The sequence below is a fragment of the Mytilus edulis genome, chromosome 1, assembly GCF_963676685.1.
Source record: "Mytilus edulis chromosome 1, xbMytEdul2.2, whole genome shotgun sequence".
Lineage (NCBI taxonomy): Eukaryota > Metazoa > Mollusca > Bivalvia > Mytilida > Mytilidae > Mytilus > Mytilus edulis.
The window spans coordinates 73268058-73290260 of record NC_092344.1 but is presented as its reverse complement, the minus strand read 5'-3'; the positions used below and the strand labels follow the sequence as shown (position 1 = coordinate 73290260).

Sequence of the window (22203 nt, the reverse complement as noted above, 5' to 3'; positions counted from 1 at the left end):
ATTAACAAATATAGGTAATTCCTTGAACATTTAGAGTCTTTCAGTTGAATTTGTACTGTGCGCCCTTTTCATCGTATGCTTTTCTTTTACAACCGATGGTGTTGGCTATTTTGGTCATCTGATGTTCGTTTATGTGTATGTTTATTTACGTATTTACGTTTTAATGTACGTACATTCTTTTCTAAGAGTGAGTGGTTGGCAATGTCAAAACGTGGATTTCACTTAAAATCCGTTAAGGCCTACGTGTATCTATTTTTTAGCCAGGAGGCTGTTTTCAACTGAAACCACGCTAAGAAGCCTATACTACTAACATTCTTTCACGAATGTAACATATGAATGTATTCCTTTCATGTTTTAAAAGTGTTTCGACAAATACAAATCTGTTTGCCTTGAACATTTTATATTCATAAGACATTTGTTTTATTTTCTTAGTCATGAGCAGCAACACTATGATGATGTTCGAATGGGAAATATATCTACATATCAAGATCTCATGACACGCCAAACTACACATGACTATGAACATATAAATACAGCATTCGTCCGTCAATAAGCAAATAAATGGTTTTGATAACGAAAAGGTTTCAAACAACATGAATATCAAAGGAGGAAAACAGTCTGAGAAGTTACCAGAGTTGTCTGCAATTGATATAGTAAAATATCAACCGCGAGTACTAATGTTTACATACTCTTCAAATACTTCTCGGCACATTTACTTACGATGTAAATTGCTGGCATTTACAGATTTTCAGTTCTCACTTTCTTATAGTTAAAATCATATGAAAATGTTCAAATGGTCATTACAAAGTTTCAATAAATAATTGTTTGTCAGAAAGACAGGAACATCAAAGCAATAAATATTTTACAATTAATGTGTTCTCCGCTAGAATATAGAGATTTCATTGTACAAATTACTGCTTACCTTTTTATCAATGTTTTCATATAACAAGACTATTGTATTTAATTCCTGTGACATGATAATATACAATAATAATTGAACGGTTTTTTTTGGATACTATTTTAATATAACTTAATGTTTGATGTAATGCGTCTTCGGATTGACTGACAGCGTTTTGTCTTTCAGCTCATAGACATAGTTGTGTCAGGTGTCCGTGACATCATCAACGATTTACTCCTGCTTAAAAAGGATTGTTTTTATCAAATTATAAGGAATGACTGTAATATGTATTCGACTCTGTTCGAAATCTCTAAAATGTGGTTCACACTTAAAATTAATAAGCTTCGCGGGTTATTCAGTGTACACCGCATTTTTGTTCATGTTATGTCTTGTGTACTGTTGTTTGTCTTTTCGTCGTAATTTGATCTTTTTCCAATGCAAAGTTTGTTTTCGCCTCATGACTTTGAACATAAAAAAAAGTTAAGTTATTAGGCAGACTTTTTTTTTTTTTTATTGATCTTTTTGGTGTTCAAACTACAGTGCATACATACATTTTTACAATACATAAGTGAATAACATGATATTTTTATGGCATTGTTATACTATTGATATTTAACGAATAAGACATAGTAAAAAAATTAAAAACAAGTAAATGATGTGAATACTCAGTATATGATACCTCTTAAGGATACTTTGGAATACATTAAATATATACGATCATATCAAAAATAAATTTAATTAAATAACTTCCATAAATCCTCCCCATCTGTCGACAAATGACTCGTATTTGTCTTTAGAAAGATATAAATATTCTAATATCTCCAGCCTTCTTTTCAAAAATTTAAGAAACGCTTGCACAGATATTAACAGTCTGTCTAATTGTGTGTTCTTAGCACAGTTGATGTAATACTTTGCCTGTAGAATACAATAATTTAAAACTATGTTATCAGAATTTAATACACCGAAAATTACACTGTCTTTATTTAAAAATATTTTTACTCCAAATACTAAATACCACCAATTAGAAAATTCTTTCCAAAATCGTTTTATTTCTGTACATTCAAAAAATTTATGCTATATAGTTTCTATTTCTTTACAACTGGCACATTCATTGGTTAATGAAAGTTTATATTTTTCAAGAAGATAATTATGTGAGACTATTCTGTGTAACAATTTATATTGGAAAGCTTGCAGTTTTCTTTCTATAGTACATTTAAAAGCTAGTGAATAAATATTTGTCCACTTTTCGTCACTAATTTCTATATTAAAACTTTCTTCCCACCTTTTTTGTGAAATAGGAGAAACACTTCCCCGATCGATAAAAAGTGAATATACATCTTTAGCGAATAATTTACTGATAGGCATTTTTTTTATTCTCATGCTCAAAAACGAAACCAAATGAGTTGCTGTTAGGCGACATGTGTTGTTGTAATAACAAATCTTTCCAGTCACGTGGTATAGCAAGTTTAATAGATAGAATGTCTACAAAAGTAACATTCAGGTTATATTTTTTATTAATAGCATCATGAGACAAAAATTCGCCTTTATCATCTACAATATCATTGATGAACTGTATGCCTTTCATGTACCAAGATCTGTAAAAAAATACTCGTTCTGTCAACTTTGATAAACGGATTGAACCAAATAAATTCTTTTCTAACATGAAATGTATTTAACGGGATGAATATACCCTTGAAACGTTTCCAGGCAGATAACACTTCTATATAAAAAAAAAGGTGCTTTTAAATTTAAAAACTCAAATTCACATCTGCTCATAAATAAATCATCTAAATCAAAAAGGGAGAAAAATGCTTTGGAAACATGTTTCCATTTGGAGTGATGTTCTGACAAAAATCTTTTTACCCACATAATACGAAATGATAACAGCTGTACTTCAAAATTTGGGGCTTTCAGTCCCCCCTCGCTAGGAGACTTTTGAATGACTTCCGATTTAACTTTCGGAGTACCACCATTCCATAAAAAACTATTAATGTCACGTTGTATTTTAATTACATAAGCTCTTGGTACATGTGTAGATGAAATGACATAAATAAGCTTCGATATTGCAAGTGATTTAAGTATTACTATTTTACCGATCAAGGAAAGGTTTCTGATCCTCCACATTTTAATTATTAATTCCATTTTGTCTATGCATGTATCTAAATTAGAACAAACCATTTCTTCAAAAGCGTTAAATTTTAAACCTAAAGTTTTAAAACCATCTGTCCATTTAATAGGAAGGGAACCTTCTTTGTTAAATTTATTTCTTCCAATCCATGTTGCTTCGGTTTTAGAAAAATTGACTTTTAACCCTGAACACTTCTCAAAATCATTAAATGAATCTATTAAAATTTGCGCAGAAAATACATCTTCCAAAAACAAGTGGTATCATCAGCCAACTGTGAAATTTTTATTTCAGTATCCCCAATCTTAATACCAGATATCTGATTGTTTTTACGAATACTTATTGCCAGCAGTTCAACGGCCAAAATAAATAAAAAGGGAGACAAAGGACACCCTTGTCGAACACCTCTCTCACTTTTGAATGGACTAGAACTAAATCCATTATTTACGACAAGACTAGATATATTTGAGTATAAAGTTGAGACCCATTTCCGGAACTTGCTACCAAAATTAAAACAAACCAATGCTTTTTGAATAAATTTCCATTCTAGCGTATCAAAAGCCTTTTCGAAATCGACTTGTAATATAAGCCCTGGATAATTCTTTAAAGCAGTAAACAATATAATATCAGCAATGAGTCGTAGATTTTCACCAATGTATCTACCAGCCACATATCCCGTCTGGTCCGGATCTATCAGTTTCGGAAGAAATAATTTCATTCTTTCCGCAATAACTTTGGCTAATAATTTGTAATCAAAATTCAAGAGAGAAAGAGGACGCCAGTTCGACAAGAGTGTTCTATCTTTATCTTTCTTTGGAATAAGAGTCAGTATACCCCGTCTTTGGTCTATTGAGAGGGTTCCGGTCTCGAAGGAATATTCATAGCATTCTAAAACATATTTTTTTATATCAATCCAGAAAAATTTGTAAAACTCAGCAGTAAGCCCGTCTGTACCAGGGCTTTTATTATTTTTAAATGTTTTTAAAACTTTAACGCACTCAGATTCTGAAATATCTGCATCGCATATATCCTTTTCCAGATCTGTAAGTTTAGGAATAAAATTTAAATCGAAAAAGTTAGAATCACCTGAATATTTATCAGGGTCTTCTTTTGATGAGTACAGATTTTCGTAGAAATTTCTCTCTTCGTATAGAATTTTTTCTTGTGACAAAATTTCAATGTCGTTTACAACTAATTTGTTAATATATTTATTTTTATAATTGCGTTTTTCTAATGATAAGAAATATTTTGAATTTCTTTCATTGCCTTCGCAGTGCTCGGCGTATGATCGTATAATAGCCCCCCTTTTTTGATTGTTTACTATTTGCTCTAAATCGTCTTTAACAATATCTAATTCAATCAAAAGTGTATTTATATCTTTATCTAAATATGTACGAGAGAGATTTTTATGAATTTCGTCTTGTCGTTTTTTTAAACTGGACTCTCTTTCCCGCAATTTCATGTTTTTATATTTGGAATATTTGACGGTTGCGCCTCTTATTTCACTTTTCATGGTATCCCATTTCAAATTTTTATTTTCCAAGTTGTGATATTTTTTATCACAATCTGATAAAGTATTTTTGACTATATCTACATAATCCTTGTCTGTCAAAAAACCCGAGTTGAATTTCCAGAAACCGGGACCTCTCTCACTAAAGTTTTCGCCTGACAGTGTCAATTTGATAAGACTGTGATCAGATTTTATAGACGGGACAATGGATGTTTTGGTAACACTGCTTGACAAAAAAATTGATATCAACCAAAAATCTAAGCGACATTGTATAAGCGGGGTTCTTTGACGCCAAGTATATAATCTAGAATCAACATTTTTTGTCCTCCAAATATCACATAACTCAAATTCTTCTATAAACTCTTCTAATTTACTCGTATATTTGACAGGTGTGTTATATTTTGAACCACCCATTTTGTCTTACCCAAAACAAGATTTTGATCTAACTTTTCATTTAATAAAATCTTTAATTTTCCAATATATTCAATTTGATCATTTTCAAAATTTTTGGTCGGCGCATAATAATTTACAAAAACAAAATCTGTGTTATCAATTTCAACAGTTAGAATCAGATACCTTCCGTTTTCATCTGCAATTTTTTCCTATAATATATAATCTGTTGAGCTGTTAAACAAAATAGCAACACCTTTAGAGTTCGTTTCCCCGTGCGAAAAATAAATATCTCCACCCCATTCCCTTTTCCATATAGTTTCATATGATTCAATACTGTGTGTTTCTTGCAAGAAAATGATGTCGTTTTGAAATTTTGTCAACCAAAGAAACATGGATTTGCGTTTAAAATCGTTTCCAAAGCCATTTACATTAAGAGAAGTTAAATTGATACAATAATTAGCCATTATCCAGTTTTGGCTTTACAGTCTTATTAATTTCATATGTGATACACTTAACGTAGTTGAACATTATATAACTAAGTAGAAAAAAAATCCAGAAAAACATATCAAATATACAATACAATACAAAAAGAGAGAATTCTCTCTGTTCGGTCTGCCTGACCTAAACCATATAATTAATGTTAATGTTTGTAATATTCATTGTTCATTCTCAATAAAACACATGTAACTTTCATTCATTAATAACAACAATTATTAGGCAGACTTATTAACAGTTGTCTCATTGGACATCGAACCACATCTTCTTTTTTATATATTATTTGTATCTGTTGTATCCTCTAGTTCAATGGGATAGATGCTTTCGTAGATGTGGAAAGTAAAATTAAATGAAATTGCTTACTTCTTATCTTTCTGCCTCAAAAGTTCCTGTAAGAAATCAGCCTCATAAAAATAAAGAAAACAAGTCTGCAAGAAGATTGAGGGGCACCATTGGTTCCCTTTGGAATGCCGACAGTCTATTGAAAAACCTGTCCTCCAAACGTATCAAATATGTTGTCAATGAAGAAACTAAGAATCTTGATAATGTTTGTTTCAGATAATTTTTTATTTGAATCAGAGTGATTCTTTACAAAGTAGAATTTATCCTTCCTTAAAACAAGATACTTGTATCTTCGTTGGCCATTCTTCCTTTTTGAAACAAAGAATCATACATAAAGTTGCACAATTTTTATTTCATTAGTTTTTCTGTTTTGTTTTAATTAGTTTGCTTTTCGATTTCTGAAAAATCAATGCTTTAAGTTTAAAAATTGAAACTTCCAGTATTCTCTTGAACAGCTTGATATTCGTTCAGATATTCGATTATACACATTTTTCAAATTCATTAAGTGATCTCTAGTCTCTAGATACTAAGATTGGGAGTTTAAAAACCGTTGAACTTCTATCTTAAATGACTAGGATTCTAAGTTTTCCCATCCAACGTCAGTGGTTCTTACCAACATCAATAAAGTCATTACCCACAAGATATGAGAAACAAGATGTGAAGGTGGCGATAAATACTTACAACCAATTAATCAATATGCAGGTTTTGCACCCATTGATATTTCATCATGATATACATTATTACATATATTCAATTTGTTATTCGAAATTCTGTATTTTAATAAATAGAGTCAATTGTCGAAAAAAAAAAAAGAAATCACCATTTCTATTCATTAAAGTTCTAAAATATATCCTAAAAATTCATAGATTCATTTATTAACTTAAATGTTGTTTTAGAAATATTATGTATTGTTATATTTATGTAACATCTTTCTAACAATGATGACGTTATATCTTTAAATGCTTTATAATGTCGAAACAGGTTGAATATAGTTAGTGAAATTCGCAAAACATTCAGAACTGAATGTTTAACGAAGGCAATTTAATTTTAGTTTAGCACACTTACCTATTTTGAAATGTTGAATACAAATCTATGCTTCAATAGTTTCAATTATGATATTTTGTCCATTTTGAGTTAAAATTACATGGAAAAACTAAAAAAAAAAATTACATCCGCATACATGTATGCATTGTTTAGAGACATTTCTATAATAAGGTACGTTGTTCTTCACCGTGTAATTCATCATCATTTATTGAGACATAAGGGCATATCCATATATGTTTTTGAAAGGTTTGTATTCATATAAAGATAAAGATAATTCCTTTTGTTCTTAATTCATGAGAGTTAAATAGAAATATTGCATACATATATCAAAAGTTAATTTGTAAGCAACAACTACCTGCTAGTGTGTATATATAGTTATCATTTTAAAGTTTCCTGTTTTTACACATCGGTAGATATTGAACAGGTAAGTTGTATTCAATAATGTTAACCGTCATTTGTATATTTGTGATCTAAAACCATAGGAAATAGATTTTTATTGAGGCCAGCGCTTATAAAAAAAGTATGCATCCTTTGATGTTAGATTTCTGTTAAAAAATCAAAAAAATTGTCCTATTTCTCCAAAAGGAGGCTTTTATTTGTATTTTTCTATTGTTTGTCATCATTACATTTTGATACACAGACAATATGAAAATAAGGAGATAATCAAATACAGAGATACAAGTTCACTACACTTCGAAAGGGCTCAAACTAACTATTTTAATACACGATTAGATCCCTCTCGTAGTCTGGAGCAATGGAGTGATTAAAATGTAAGTAAAAGTTAAAATAACAAATAAAGGAACTGAACACTTTTTATTTGGAAAGATAGACAATCAAAAGATACAAAAAAAGCAATACTTATATACAAAGAAGTTACAGCAAAAGGTACCTTTTATAACCATAATTAACACATGGACATATTCCAAATGAGTTATTCTTCATATATAACTGGTCTAAAACTTGGTTATTGTCATTAAATACAAAAAGACAGACGTAGTATATCTAACGCACAGAAAACTTTTATTTCGACTTCATTGCCTAGTTATTAGCATTGTCGATGACCACTTGTGAATGACTTTGAGTTTTGATAATAAATGGAACAATCTTAATCATAAAAAAATCAAAAACATATCTACATGGCTATGTTTATTACGAAAGTTTAAATATAATCTTATTCTTTTAAATTTAAATTGACTATATATGGCAGACGACTATAACTAGAGTATGGTTGTAAAGTATGAGATAACTGTGTTGTCGCGAATTCTTCACCATTAGAAAAGAACTTCAAAGAAAAGTAAAAACTCGTCTCTTTTGTTATTGCAACAATGCAATCTTATATTTGAAATAGGCTCGGAAACTTTGTTTGATAGAAGAAACCGATGAAAACTTTAGTTATTCTACAATATTATTCATGGACATGCTACTTATTATTAACGAACACTAATACCACCTGCTGAATCAACTATGTATATGCAATCTCTGAATTAACGCTGACCCAAAAATATCATTCCGTACATTGAAACAATATTTCCGCAATAGTATAAGTTAGAAGGAAATCGATTAGTATATAGAAATGAAAATTTTCCCGACGTGAAATTTCCCTCAACCCAAAGCCCATTACACTATCATGTTGGAGAATGTAAGTCAAATACTCTATGCACAAAACTTATAATCAATAATATAAATTATCAAAGCTATCAAGAGTCACTAGGACTAAAAACAGCTTTTTTTCTTGGCCCGTTTTATGCTGAAATCAGATTTATTATTTTTTGGTAAACTAATCTTTGTCCCGTCTTTAGATCTAGCTGTTTGATAAATCGATAAAATAAATATAGACTTAATCTCAATGTTTCCTTAGAGAAAAAAGAAAGTGAACGATTTCACCTTTATATATCTTTTGTTCTTCCGTATGAATATAAATGGTTTAGTATGTTGGAGAATATTTTTTATGACGTAGGATTGTTATCTATTTGGGGAATTTTGTACCTATTTGTGTAGATTTATAATTGTACAATTTTGCTGTTGCGTGTCTTTATGCTTATAAATTCTGACATATTATATTTAGGAAAATACTATCTTAGTTGTAATAACTTATGTTTGATTCTTTTAGCTACATGTAATAGTAAATACATTATGTCTAAATAAAAAATGTCAACAGTTTACTTCATGCATGCAGTTATTGGACGCTTTCTTAAAACTTCGTAGAATGGTTAGCCTGTGGATGAAAATTGTCCAACATAATGTGTTAAAAAACGCAGTAACAAGTTTTTCAATACTAGAAAATAAATACCATATGAAGATTAAGTTTTTTGACATTTTTTACATTTTAAAAAGCTAAACCAATTACATAGTACACGTGATACCATGTTAACTTCTTCGATAATTAACATACTGTATTCACAATCGCGTTTTAAAAAAACGGTTGACTACGTGTAATGGTATGCTAATCGTAATCATTGTATACTATTTACAAACTTTTGATTATACTGTAGGTATAGCATGTGTATAGTGTCAGACAAAATTTTGCTAGTTAAGCGAACTCGGCTGAAAAGTTATTGAATTGGATTTTATGTTAAAAGTCATCACGATATTTCTTAAGGGGCCAGCTGAATCGCGCCAACTGGATTGTTTCGCGGTGATAAAGATTTAGTAGTGGATAGTGTATACTCCTTGTTCGGGTTGTTGTCACTACATATGTTGGTATTTGTTTTTATTTCAGAAAACACAAATGTCCTATTTTGTGTAATCGCTGGGATTAAATGTCAATTTTTTTTTTTTTTTTAAAGTAGCTTTTTTCACAGATGAAAGCAAATAGTCTGTAACGTTACATCAATTTCATCAGAATACTTGGTAAAATTTTAAGAAAAGAACATTCGCTAAAATGTAAAGATTTGAAAATCAAATCATTAATGCATTTAACATGGAAAGTTTTAAAATTTCTTTTTACATGTTTTAAGAGCGTGTAAAAGATGCAAATTACCCATTTTTTGATAAATAGTTGTTAAAATGTTTACATATTTAAATTCTAAAAGCTAATTGTCTTCAAAATTTTAACTCTAAAACAAGATGTTTTCACATCAAAAGATATTCGCTACTCTATTTCAAAATAAAAAAATATCAAAAGATTGTTATAAATTTTAAAGTATATAAATAAAAGAACTAAAAAGCAGAAAATAAAATGAAGGGGTCCCTATGCTGGTCAAAAATTTTGAAATAATAACAAGAATTTTCTTTTTTGTATTCCAAACAAATGCTTAATATTTGTTCGCTGTTGGAATTTTCTTTTTTTTAATATCTTGAAACAACTTGTAGTGAACACTTTTAGTAATTTATTATGTTCAGGCTATTAAATGTAAGAAATAATCAATTTCTATTGTTATGAATAACAATAAACTATGTTTTCGGGATGAAAAAACAGGGGGTTCCACAAATCCCGCTCGTCACACCCTGTGGTCAAAATCCATTGTTACTTGTAACAATAGATCTATTCAATGTAAATGTGTTTCAGATATAGAAACTATGAAGTATAACAATAAAACTTGGGTGTAACAATATTGCAGAGTCGGTGTACAAATGAATGAACGGGTTAAATTAAAATTTATACTGATTGTCTTCATATGATCGATTCCTCTACACATAGTATGTCGTCTTTTTCATGTTAATTATCATATGACTTGTTTCACCGGCATTATATTTTATTTAGTGGTATGATAACAGTTTTATATGACTGTGTTTTGATATGATATTATTGTTTTTTTTGTCTATTGTACATTTTTTAAATCAATTTCTAACTTAAGCAAGTCAAACAGCTCCTGAAAATCACTTATAATCGGTACACCTGTACCGCAAATGATGGATCTTATGTACACCAGTTAGTACATAATATCGACTTTCCCTGAAACAAATTACTTAAATTAAATTAAATTAGTAATGCAAACGATAGTCCTTTTTGAATTTATTTTAGGATAATATAATTTATGCATGCCGAATTATAATAGCGCTGAAATGTTATTAGTGATACTAGTGCAGACAACTGTACTGTTGACCATAGCTCAACGTAAGTTTATATTTTGTAATATTGAATGTATGTTGTATATATGTCAATCATATACTTGTTTGTATTGCGCTATTACACGTATTCACCCTGTAATTTTAGTACACGACCTATATATAGCTAATAATTCATGTGTTCCAATGTTAAGATATTCATGTTTTTCATTCAAGGAACCCTAGGCTTTTTTCATTTCTTATTTATTTATTTTTCATCATATATTGTGAAGATTTTGTGCTGGCTTTCAAAATAATAAATACATCATGTATTCTATTGTTCTTATACATCATTGCCTTTCAAAATTCGGTTTTGAACGTTCTTAATGACAATCAATCCAGAAAAAGTGCTTCGATGTGATGACATTTATTAAGTATTTGTTTCGTTTTTAATTCTGATCGAAAACCAACAAGTACTTTATATTTTTTCTCTATTTTTTGTTTGCTGACTAGAAAAAGATATCTCTCAATGTATCCAGAACAACAGAAATCTCGTATATGTTTGAATATACACATTATTTGAAATTCTTTACCCAAAATTGTTAAAAATTTATTAAGGAAATAAGTGTGGAAAACTAAATATTACAGAAATGAATAAATTATATTCAAAAACTTCCTTACCAAATGATTTGAATAAGCCCTTTATTTTTTAAAACCACCTTAACTTAAGTCATTTTCTGACTTAGTCTTAGAAATGTACGTTTTTGTTCACAAATCATTATCAAATTGAACACTCACCGACACTTAGCAAATGTAAAAAAGAGAGTGTTAAACTAGATAATTAGATAAACAATTTTAAAATAATTACTCGTTTCTATGGACGTTGGATGCGGCTCATTTGGCGTTTTGTGTTTATGCAAATTAGCGTTTGTCAATTACTGTTCAACTCTGTCAGTCATCTCGTGTTTTTGTTCTGATTAAATAGTGATTAACAATTTGAAGATTTGACGACCTATTAAATTAAAATGCGTAATTTAGTATGCACACTATTTGCTAAAGACAAGTGGTAACACTTGCCGGTTTGATTTTATTTCTGTTTGGCTTAACTAAATTCAAACGCAAAATGAGCATACGATAAACACGTACAAAAATTAAGTACATTTCAAATTGAAGTATAAATCTGAACTAAGTTTTAAAGCCTTTTTTTAAATTCTCTATTTCTAGTAAAGAAATTCACTAAGCTTGACTTGAAAATTAGACCACAACAGTTTTAAAAAGAAGTTAAAATATAAAATATCTGCCTATGCACAAATATCAGTATTGCAAATAGGTTTATATCTCATTAACGTTGAATGAAAAAGAGTAAAAACATGTTTTACTCAAAGTCAAAATGTCTTTAAAATGTAAAAGGTTAAGGATTGGGGAAACCTCTATAAATAGTTCTTATTCAATCTTTTTTGGGTGAAAACCTTTCGACACATATGTCCCAAATATTTTCCTAGTATCATTATTCGTTCGATTTTACAGGCAGTGCCTCGTTGTTACGTTTGAAACGTTTTGAAAAACTGCATTATCTTCATTTCACATGAGTTAAATATGCCACTGTAACATAAACTTTACAGGAATGATGTATAGAAGGGCCTACTTAAACTATACCTATTTAGCTCTGATTGGAAGAAATATAGCCGCTAGATTAACCCTCGTGATTTTGATTGTCCGCAGTATTTAAAACTGCATGGCGAATCGGTTTGAAACTTAACTGGGTTGAGGATTCGTAGACCCTTTAGTACCTAACATCGTTTATCATTATTCGGATGCCGAAACATTGCAGTATGTTTTGCACAAAAATACCGTTCAACTTATATGTATAGATTTTCTTTTTGTAACCAACAGTCAAAATTTCAACATCCATATCAGTAATGATGTTATTACTGTTTTTCTTTTCATGTTTTTCATTAGGATTCTGGTAAAAAAAATTATACTTATTCACAATGTTTTAGAGTACCGCGTATTATTTGATCTCCAACTACTACTCTCCTTTCAACAACGTATCTATAAGATAAGAAAATTATAATGAATGTCATAATTTTATTCAATCAAAGTGATATGTGTGTGCAATTAAGGCTCATTGGAACCTCATGGTATTAGTAGTAAAGGGAAATATATACGCATAATATAGTATGAAAGCTCACAATACTCCAATCACAAAATTAACCGTTATATATATGTAACACTACCAAACGTGCCCTGTCCCCCAAACGTATCCGATTCCCCCAAATAAATGCAACAGTAGTATACCGCTGTTCAAACTCATAAATCCATGGACAAAAAACGAAATCGGGCTAACAAACTAAAACTGAGAGAAACGCACCAAATATAAGAGGAGAACAACGACACAACACTACAAAGTTACACACACAGAAACGGACCAAGCATCAGACAAAATCCCACTAGAATAACAAATATAACATCAAAACCAAATACATGAATTGGGATAGACAAGTACTGTGACACGTCTTATCGCAATGTGAATTTACACTCAAAAATAAGAGAAAACAAATGACGCAACGTTAAAATGTAACACACACAGAAACGAACTATAATATAACAATTGCCATATTCCTGACTTGGTACAGGACATTTTTAAAGGAAAAAATATGTCTATTCTCCCGAAACGTAATATCCAATATTCCCACACGTGTCTGATTTTATAACCCCCAAACGTGTCCGATAATTGTTATTCGCCAAAACGTGTCCACTATTAAACGCCAGGACGTCTCACGTCTTTTAGCAATAATACATGAATAAAATCAATAACGTTTACGGCACATCTATAATGGGGGACACAGTTGATGAAGTGGTCATTTATTAGTATTAGTTGGTTCAATGCCGGTTGTTATTGCAAATTTAACCTATAACATATAGATCAACTTTTGACTGAAATTGCTTATATTCCAGTTGCAAGTATTATGCTCGTTTAGAGCGCACATACATGTACAACCAATTCTAGTTCAGTTGAATTAATCGTTTACTATGTAATTATTCTGTACTAATAAACTCCGATGATACCTTTTATATTACAGCTAATTTCCTAATGCATGTAGAACAAAACTTTGGTTAGCTTGCTAATTTGGTTTTAATATTGTACAATCCATAGGATAACACCCAATTAAATTCAAATATAATATATTTAGGTTAAACAATGCCATCATATATTGTTTAAAGATGTCAATCTTATTTACAAAGCTTGTATTAACAATTATACAAACAAAGCAAGCAAGCCAAACAAAGTGTTACTTTGCAAGCATTAGGAAATCAGCTGTAATCCGCGAATACTGCACGGCGGGCTTTTAAAAGGATTGACTTCCTTTTTTTCAAACAGTTCTGCTATTTTAAAAGATATTCAAATCATAAACTGGTTATCAGGTATTTTAATACATTTTAGGTTTCCAGCATCACTACTAAAGTGAAGACATGCAAACAAGATACATTACGTCCAGTGGCAAATATTTCATGCATGGACAGGACGACAACATACTTTGAATAAGTTATATAATGAGATGCGAAAAAATATTTGCTGGAACTCTTGGATTGTACCTTAATTTTTCCGGGAATTTGGGATTAGACCTTAATGTGAACATGTATTGTCGAAATGCACATCTGGTGCAAGAAAATTGGTACCGTTAATTTTATTACTACCACTGGGTCGATGCCTCTGCTGGTGGACTATTAGTCCCCGAGGGTATCACCAGCCCAGTAGCCAGTACTTCGGTACTGGCATGAAAATACGGATTTTTTGTGTTATTAAAATTTGCTGTTACAAAATGATAGAAATTATTATAAATTAAGGAATGTATCTCCCTCATGCAAAGCTCTGATTCCTTTCACGGATTTGGCTTTACTTTTTGGACCTTTTGGATTATAGCTCTTCATCTTGTATATAAGCTTTGGATTTCAAATATTTTGGCCACGAGCATCACTGAAGAGACATGTATTGTCGAAATGCGCATCTGGTGCAAGAAAATTGGTACCGTTAATTTTATTATAAGAATGTACACTTTACGGTCATTAGGAATTTACACTAATCTTAACTCGGAATTAAATTATATTTTTTTGGAGCGGAAAAGGACAGTTTAATTTTTACTGAATATCAGTATAACAATCTTTTATTTCCCTTTATATCATAGGACAAGTTTGGGGAATTGAGCACGTTTGAAGGATTGGACACGTTTAGGCGTTTGCATAATACAAATGACACGCTTTGACGCCCTTTTTACAACTAGACATGTTTTGCAGTTCAGTGACGTCGATGTGGACACGTTTAGGAGTATCGGACACGTTTTGGGGGAAGGACACGTTTCTGAGTGTTACATATATTCTCACAATATCCCTACTAGAAATTAAATCGTTTGCTATATGCTCATAATATTTTCATTTTTACACTTAGTTTCCAGTGATTAAACGAGCAAGGAAACGTATTCGTGAAAAACTGGCCGAAAAAATGTTGAATGATCATGCGGATTGATTGATCGATTTGATTTTTGGTGTTTTAACTCCACTATTAAGCGCTGCATTTAAGCTATTTCATGGCGGCCGGTTTTTATTGATGGAGGAAGCCGGAGAGGCCGGAGAAAACCATCGACCTTCTATAAAAAAATAACAATCCTAGTCATTAAACATTGGAGTCGAGTGCACCCACACGAGCGGGGTTAGAACTCATAACGTCAGTGTTGACTGGCTAGTGATTACAGTAGTAACTACCTATACCACTCGGCCACCGAGGCCTCATGATCATGAGGAACACTGAATTGAAAAAGTCGTATACATTCTGTATGTTTGTCAAGATTTTCTAGATTTACATTAACAGGAAAGCTCAAACCTAAAATTGAGGGTTTTTTTTCTAAAAAAGCGAAATACGACATAACCAAGATAGAAACTATATGACCACAAGGAATAAGAACAAACGTTATGGATAACTGTTGAACATCGAGTTAGACACTTTAAAAATAATGAATCTAACAAAATAAGACATTTCCGATTTCAGAATAACTGCCAATAGATATGGTTACACAGATAGACAAGCTATTGAAAAACAAATATGCTTTCATCCCCATAACGTACTTAAAACACATGTATTTTTTATTAAACTAATCGGAAGAAATTAATCTATTGCAGATCGATTTAAACCAATTTTTTGTAGGTTTTTTAAATGTTGAATAATAAAGAATTGTTTTAATGGTGCTGTTATTTCCAGAAAACATTTTTTTCTAAATTAGACCTGTTACAGGACAAATTTTCATTTAAGTAGTAAAGATGTATATACAATTTTGTTCGGTGGAAAAACATTAACATCAAATTGCTTACGTTAATATATAAGTTGAATCGTCTATTGAAAATATCTGTGCTTTGCAGACATGTGACATGTTTTCAAGTTGTTTTTGCTTCGAATTTTACAGATAACCTCACACCAAACGGCACAGCCTTACAGAGCTCTAGTTATCAGAAACCTCGAGGGAACGCGGAATATGCCATATTCCCACCTGCATCAAACCAATTTACAGATCGGACTTGTTCCCAAACAGTTACTATGCAGAACAATAGAGAAGCTTGGTGGATGTTTCAATTTTCGGTCGGATTTGCACATATAACAGATATAATAATTTACTACAGGGAAGGCTGTACGTACATATGTAAATATCCTAAAGTGCTTTGCAGACATATACTAATCTTTGATGTATGTAAAATGCAATTCCTGATTGTTATTTATTTATCGTGGGATGCATTCAGATAATTTCATTAGAGTATTCATACAAGTACAATTTACACACACACTGCTTACATTTGCAATACCGCAGTATATATAAAACAAGGCGTAATGCAATGCCATGGGGAAGTTACGCCCATAAACCCTTACTTAATACTGTAGCAGTGAACTATGATAAGAGATATTAATCTATCGAAGGAGATATTTGCTAATCAATTCCTAACTGTTGGTTTTACGTATACGTCAATTACACTATAGTGCTAATGTATAATGTTAACATACAATATTTCCCGCTTTAAATTTTAAGATCAAGATAATCAAGATTAATCTCTAGTGAATGAAAGTGATAAAATTAATTTAACATCAATTAAACTAATTATATATAAACAGCCACAAGCATTACTGCCTATGTATTAAATGTTCAATTATGATATCATAAACCTTCAGTTATATCACTAGACTAGTTTTACTTTCAATAAGTATCTCTGCTTCTTTCCGGTCTCTTTCTGCGCGGAGTGTAATGATAGTGGCATTAGCGTTTTTAATGGTTGTAATTTCTTTTTTTTTTTAGTTAGTTCGGATTCATTGTGTTTTTGGTATCGCATCTTCAATTACATGTAGATATAATAACTTCTTGTTTCCACTTGTGACTATCTTTATCGATAACTCCTTGTTTCCACTTGTGACACTCTCTATCGATAACTCCTTGTTTTCACTTGTGACTATCTCTATCGATAACTCCTTGTTTCCACTTGTGACTATCTCTATAGTCTCTAACTAACACAAATTCTCCTTTTGTAATTTTCTCACTTCTCTGTTTCTGTATTCTTTCATTGATATTTGGTTTCAACGAATCTAGACGAGTTCGTAATTTTCTTCCCACAATAAATTCAACTAGAGTATGCTTAGCTGTTTTATGTGGCATGGTTCAACATCTCAAAGTCACATCATGTAAAGTAAGGTTCATTATCCTACACAATTTCAGGAGGTATTCAATGTGAAGAAAATAAATGTTGTTACTCGTTTATTATCTTTTCTGATTTTTTTCTCGACCTCCGGCTAAAACCAATCCATTTGAGAGTGCTTCCACTTCAATTAAAAACAATTAGTTCATGAATACTCAGCAAAAGTATATATGTATCCGATGACATCCTCGTCGCCAATGTTATGTATTATTTGGTATTCTGTCGTTAATAATGGACTTTTATGTTATTCATTTTTATACTTATCTGTCATTCTTGCATTTTTTTGTACTATATTTCTGTAGTGTAATGTTGTCATGTTAGCGGTGTATTTACTATTCCTATAAAGCGAGAAGTTTTGCTACCAACAAAACCAAGTTCAACCCACCATTTTGTTATTGAATATGGCAGTTGTTCATTTTTGTGTGTGTTGCAGTGCTTGTGGTTTTTTGTATTGCACTTTAGTATTTCGGTCGTGTTATTGTTTTCCTCTTATAGTTGGTGTGTATCCCTATGTTTTAGTTTGTAACCACGATTTGTTATCACTCAATCGATTTATGAGTTTTGAACAGCGGTTTACTTTTATTGCCTTTATCTTTCATTTTACTTTTTTTTTTATAAAGCCGTTTTTATGGGTCGCTGTTTATACACTGATATATTGGTTGCATTTGTCCCATCCCTCTCTCCATCGATACGTACTGCATTTGGCAATTCAGAATTTGGTGTTGACCGAATGTTATAGCTGACAAAAATTCAGTTCAAAGTCAAATAACAAAAATACTGAACTCAACGGTAAGTTCAAAGCGGAGAGTCATTTATTAAAGGGCAAAATCAAAAGCATAAATACAATAATTAATGTCTGTAAAAGACATAAAAGCTCAATTCAATAGTTGTAAACAGCCGCAAAAATTTCACATCAAACGAATGGATAACAACTGTCATATTCCTGACTTGTTACAGACATTATGCAGAAAATGATAGTTTTGTTATGGTTTTATAGCAAGCTTAACTTTAATAATGAAGGGGGGTTCATTCTTTCTCTGATTAAAGATTTCTTCTTAACCTTTTAAGTATGACATATAGGTTCGCTTTTTTATGCGTTTCATTAAAATTGGTCTATTTATCACCCCTAGTTTTTGGTGGGGTTCGTGTTGCTTATTCTTTAGTTTTCTATGTTGCGTCATGTGTACGATTGTTTGTCTGTTCGTATTTTACATTTTTAACCATGGCGTTGTCAGTTTAATTTATGACTTTCCCTCTGGTATCTTTCGTCCCTCTTTTAAAATAGGTTTTGAACCCACAAATATAAAGTTAATTATTAATTGATTTACCATTAACTAATTTGTGTTAACCATTGTCTATGAGTATGAAAATAACAAACTTAAGACGGCATAAAATGAAGCGAATTGTATCATATTCCGACCGACGCTTCTACAAGGTCGAAAAAGAAGATTCAAAGGGAACAATAAAAACAAACAACACCAAAATAAAAATGAAGAAAATACAAATATTCAGAACACAAGGAAACTAGCTTTTATCTCAAAATCCAAACCAAAATCAAAATTTTGCTGAAGTTGCTTATGCATTTTTATTACTGAAGAGTTCAAATGTTTATTATATCATTTTAATATAATGAATAGTCCGTGGTTGTTTCGTTATGCACTTACATGTTGGCAACTAACATTGAATCAGATGCAATTTGTGTTACAGTTGCTAGACGAATGGACGGATTTCAATTGTATGTTACCAATACATCAAATATTCCGCCTCTTGGTTATCTCTGTTATGCAGATACTGATCCTGGATTTCCAGACATCACTCAAACAATATCCTGTAATCAAATAGGAAATTATGTCATCTATTACGATACAAAAGGATCAGATGAAGGTGGTAGCGTCCCAGGACCAATCATTGAATTATGTTACGTTGCAATCAATGGTATGTTTATTATCATTGTGTAAACATCAGACCTTCTTCTTTATCATACTCCTATTGCTTCTGTTCCTTCCTTTCAAAACCTGTTGCATGTATCTAAATGTATCAGCATATCAAGTTGGATGATGTTGAAAATAAAAGGCAATCAAAACAATCCGTCAAATAAAACAGGCATCTGGTGAATTATTGTTTGTCTTCTATTGAAATAAACTCATATTTAAGAGACCAAGTTCAAAATTAATGTCGAATAATCAAGACAAATATGTATCCCTTATGATGAAAATCGCAATTCAAATAAAAAGGAAAGTTGAAAAAATAAAAGATAAATGAAAAAAAAAAGCATTATAGAGATTTTCGTAGTTGTACTCAAATGCAGACTATAACACCAAGTTTTATCCACCGTTTTCTACATTAGAAAAGTCTGTTCCATGTCAAGAATATGTATTGTTTCCTAATCGTTTTATGTGTTTGGGCTTTTTGATTTTTGCGATTTTATGAAAGGACTCTCCGTTTTAAATTTCCCTCGGAGTTTGATATTTTTGATATTGATCTTTTCTTACAAGTAGTATGTTTTCAGATCGAAATGATAAAAACTAGATCATAATTATATTTTAATATGTGTGTGCCAACACAATAATCATTCCTCATTATGATTTGTGCAATTCGTGGTCAGCACCTGTGCCAATCGCCGGTTTTTCGTGAGGTTTACTTTTCTAAATCACAAGTTTTCTTTGTCCCGTTGACTTCTGTATATGTTATGATATTTTTGCTTTTTGTTCATGTTTTTCCATTTTTCCTCAACAAGCGTTGCTAAATTGTACAGTAAAATTTAGGTTTGTAGAAGGTGTTCGAGGAAGCAATCTCGAGACTAGAATAGAAAATTTAGACTGTTTCTGCTGGATGAAGAAAGTGTATAAGTACTTGTGCTAATTATAGAGTTCATTTATAATAAACGATTAACATTAATAAGTGTTATTATCATAAACTAATAAAATAACACATACATTAGAAAAAAAATACTAGCATGTTTCAGATCGACTCAAATGTTTATGCAAATGCCATATATGTCTTAACGTGTCAAGATCATATTTCCTTTATATTTATTTTCAAGTAAAATCATAAAAATACTGAGCTCCGAGGAAAATTTAAAACGGAAAGTCCCTAATCAAAAGGCAAAATTAAAGTGATGCACATCAAATAAATGGCCTTCAACTATTATATTCCTGACTTGGTATAAACATTTTCTTAAGAGACAATGATGGAATAAACCTGGTTGAATAAATTGTTTTAAATATGCAGTATAAAAGACTAAATCATGGCTCTTACATAACCCTGCCTTTGTCACAGATATATGGATTGATGACGTCAATGAGTTGTTAAACTTTTCAAAATCATTACAAAATCCAATAACTCGATAAGTTTCAAATAATAACCCCCTCGAGACAGGTGAAAAACAAATGTTTTTCTTCAAGAACTTGTAGTACAATAGCAAAAGAGACGCTGATAGTTCCTTATTTATTGCAGTTTTCTTTTAAAACATGTGGTATAATAGGAGTCATTACTGACCCTTAATATTGCGAACCCTTCCGAAGCACCTGACATCACCGTCAGTCTTTTTGTTGGGTTCCTGTTGCTTAGTCTTTAGTTTTCTATTGTGTGTTATGTGTAATTTGTTTGTCTGTTTGTCCTTTTCTCTTTAAGCCATGATGTTGTATATTTTTGACTTATGAGTTTAAATGTTACTCTCTTTTTAACAGTAACATTGTCAGGAACATTAGTTTTTTTTCTAGAACAAATGGAATAAAATAAACGTTTACAAAAAAAGAAGGAAGTCTAATAGGAACATTCTAATTTGGCCAGCATATAAAAAATATCATGTCGTGTCACATAGAAATTCCTTTGAACTATCCAACCCTCCTGTTGTATGATACTCAATGAGTCCGTCACTCAAATATTTGAACAATGAATATAACATAACATGTTATTTCAAGATGACTAACTGGTGTGTCTTCTGATATCAAGAGTTGGAACAGAGGTCCTTAACTATCATCTTGAATAAATCTGTAGTCTTATGCCTTACGAATAAAAGAATGGCGTCTTCACGCATGAGTCCATAGAGGAATATTGCGGAGCTTTACCATTAATAAATATATTGATAGTGGAACCTGTATATCAATTGTATATGTCCTTTACTCTCCAAAAGGCTTACATAAAGTTGTATCCAGATTACAAAATAGGAAGAAAATCAGAATTATGAGAAAGCAATCACATGACAAAAATAGTTATATATAGACTTTAATAATAAACGGTCCTTTGCTACATGTATTGTTGACTCAAAAAAGTCATTCAGTTATTTATTAATGTGCAAAATGCACATTTTGGAAGCAAACAATTTAGGAAAATGAAAAAAACGTTTTTATAGTTTGTAAATTCTGTCATAACTCATGTCCACTCACATAATATATGAAGTTAAACATATGAAACAATATTCATTTCCATATCCTTTGCCTATAAAGTACTTTTTTACTAGTTTATACTATATCTATTTTTTTAACAGAAAATGGTAAATGCAGTTTCCTATCATATATAGAACAATTATCACAATCACATGACATGAAATCTAAGTTTGGTTGATGGTCAGTAGAGGTCATCTTGATATTTAAATATACAAAGACTTTAAGCAAATGATACAAATAAACAAACATTAAAAGCACATGTATGTTATTTTTGTTTTGGTTGGAAGGCCGT

At 30.9% G+C, this 22203-nt stretch overlaps 2 protein-coding genes across 2 annotated transcripts in view; both read left to right on the top strand.

Annotated features, from left to right (window-relative positions):
* The window catches only part of LOC139482734 (receptor-type tyrosine-protein phosphatase epsilon-like), a 109491-nt gene that overhangs the window by 47790 nt on the left and 39498 nt on the right, over positions 1 to 22203 (top strand). The gene's annotated exons all lie outside the window — the stretch shown is intronic.
* LOC139520676 (cell death abnormality protein 1-like) overlaps positions 1 to 22203 on the top strand; it is a 57757-nt gene that overhangs the window by 26056 nt on the left and 9498 nt on the right. The window contains exons 5-6 of the mRNA XM_071313537.1: positions 16251 to 16472; positions 19231 to 19458. Of these exons, the coding sequence (XP_071169638.1) occupies positions 16251 to 16472; positions 19231 to 19458 (450 nt within the window). The remainder of the gene's footprint in view (positions 1 to 16250; positions 16473 to 19230; positions 19459 to 22203) is intronic.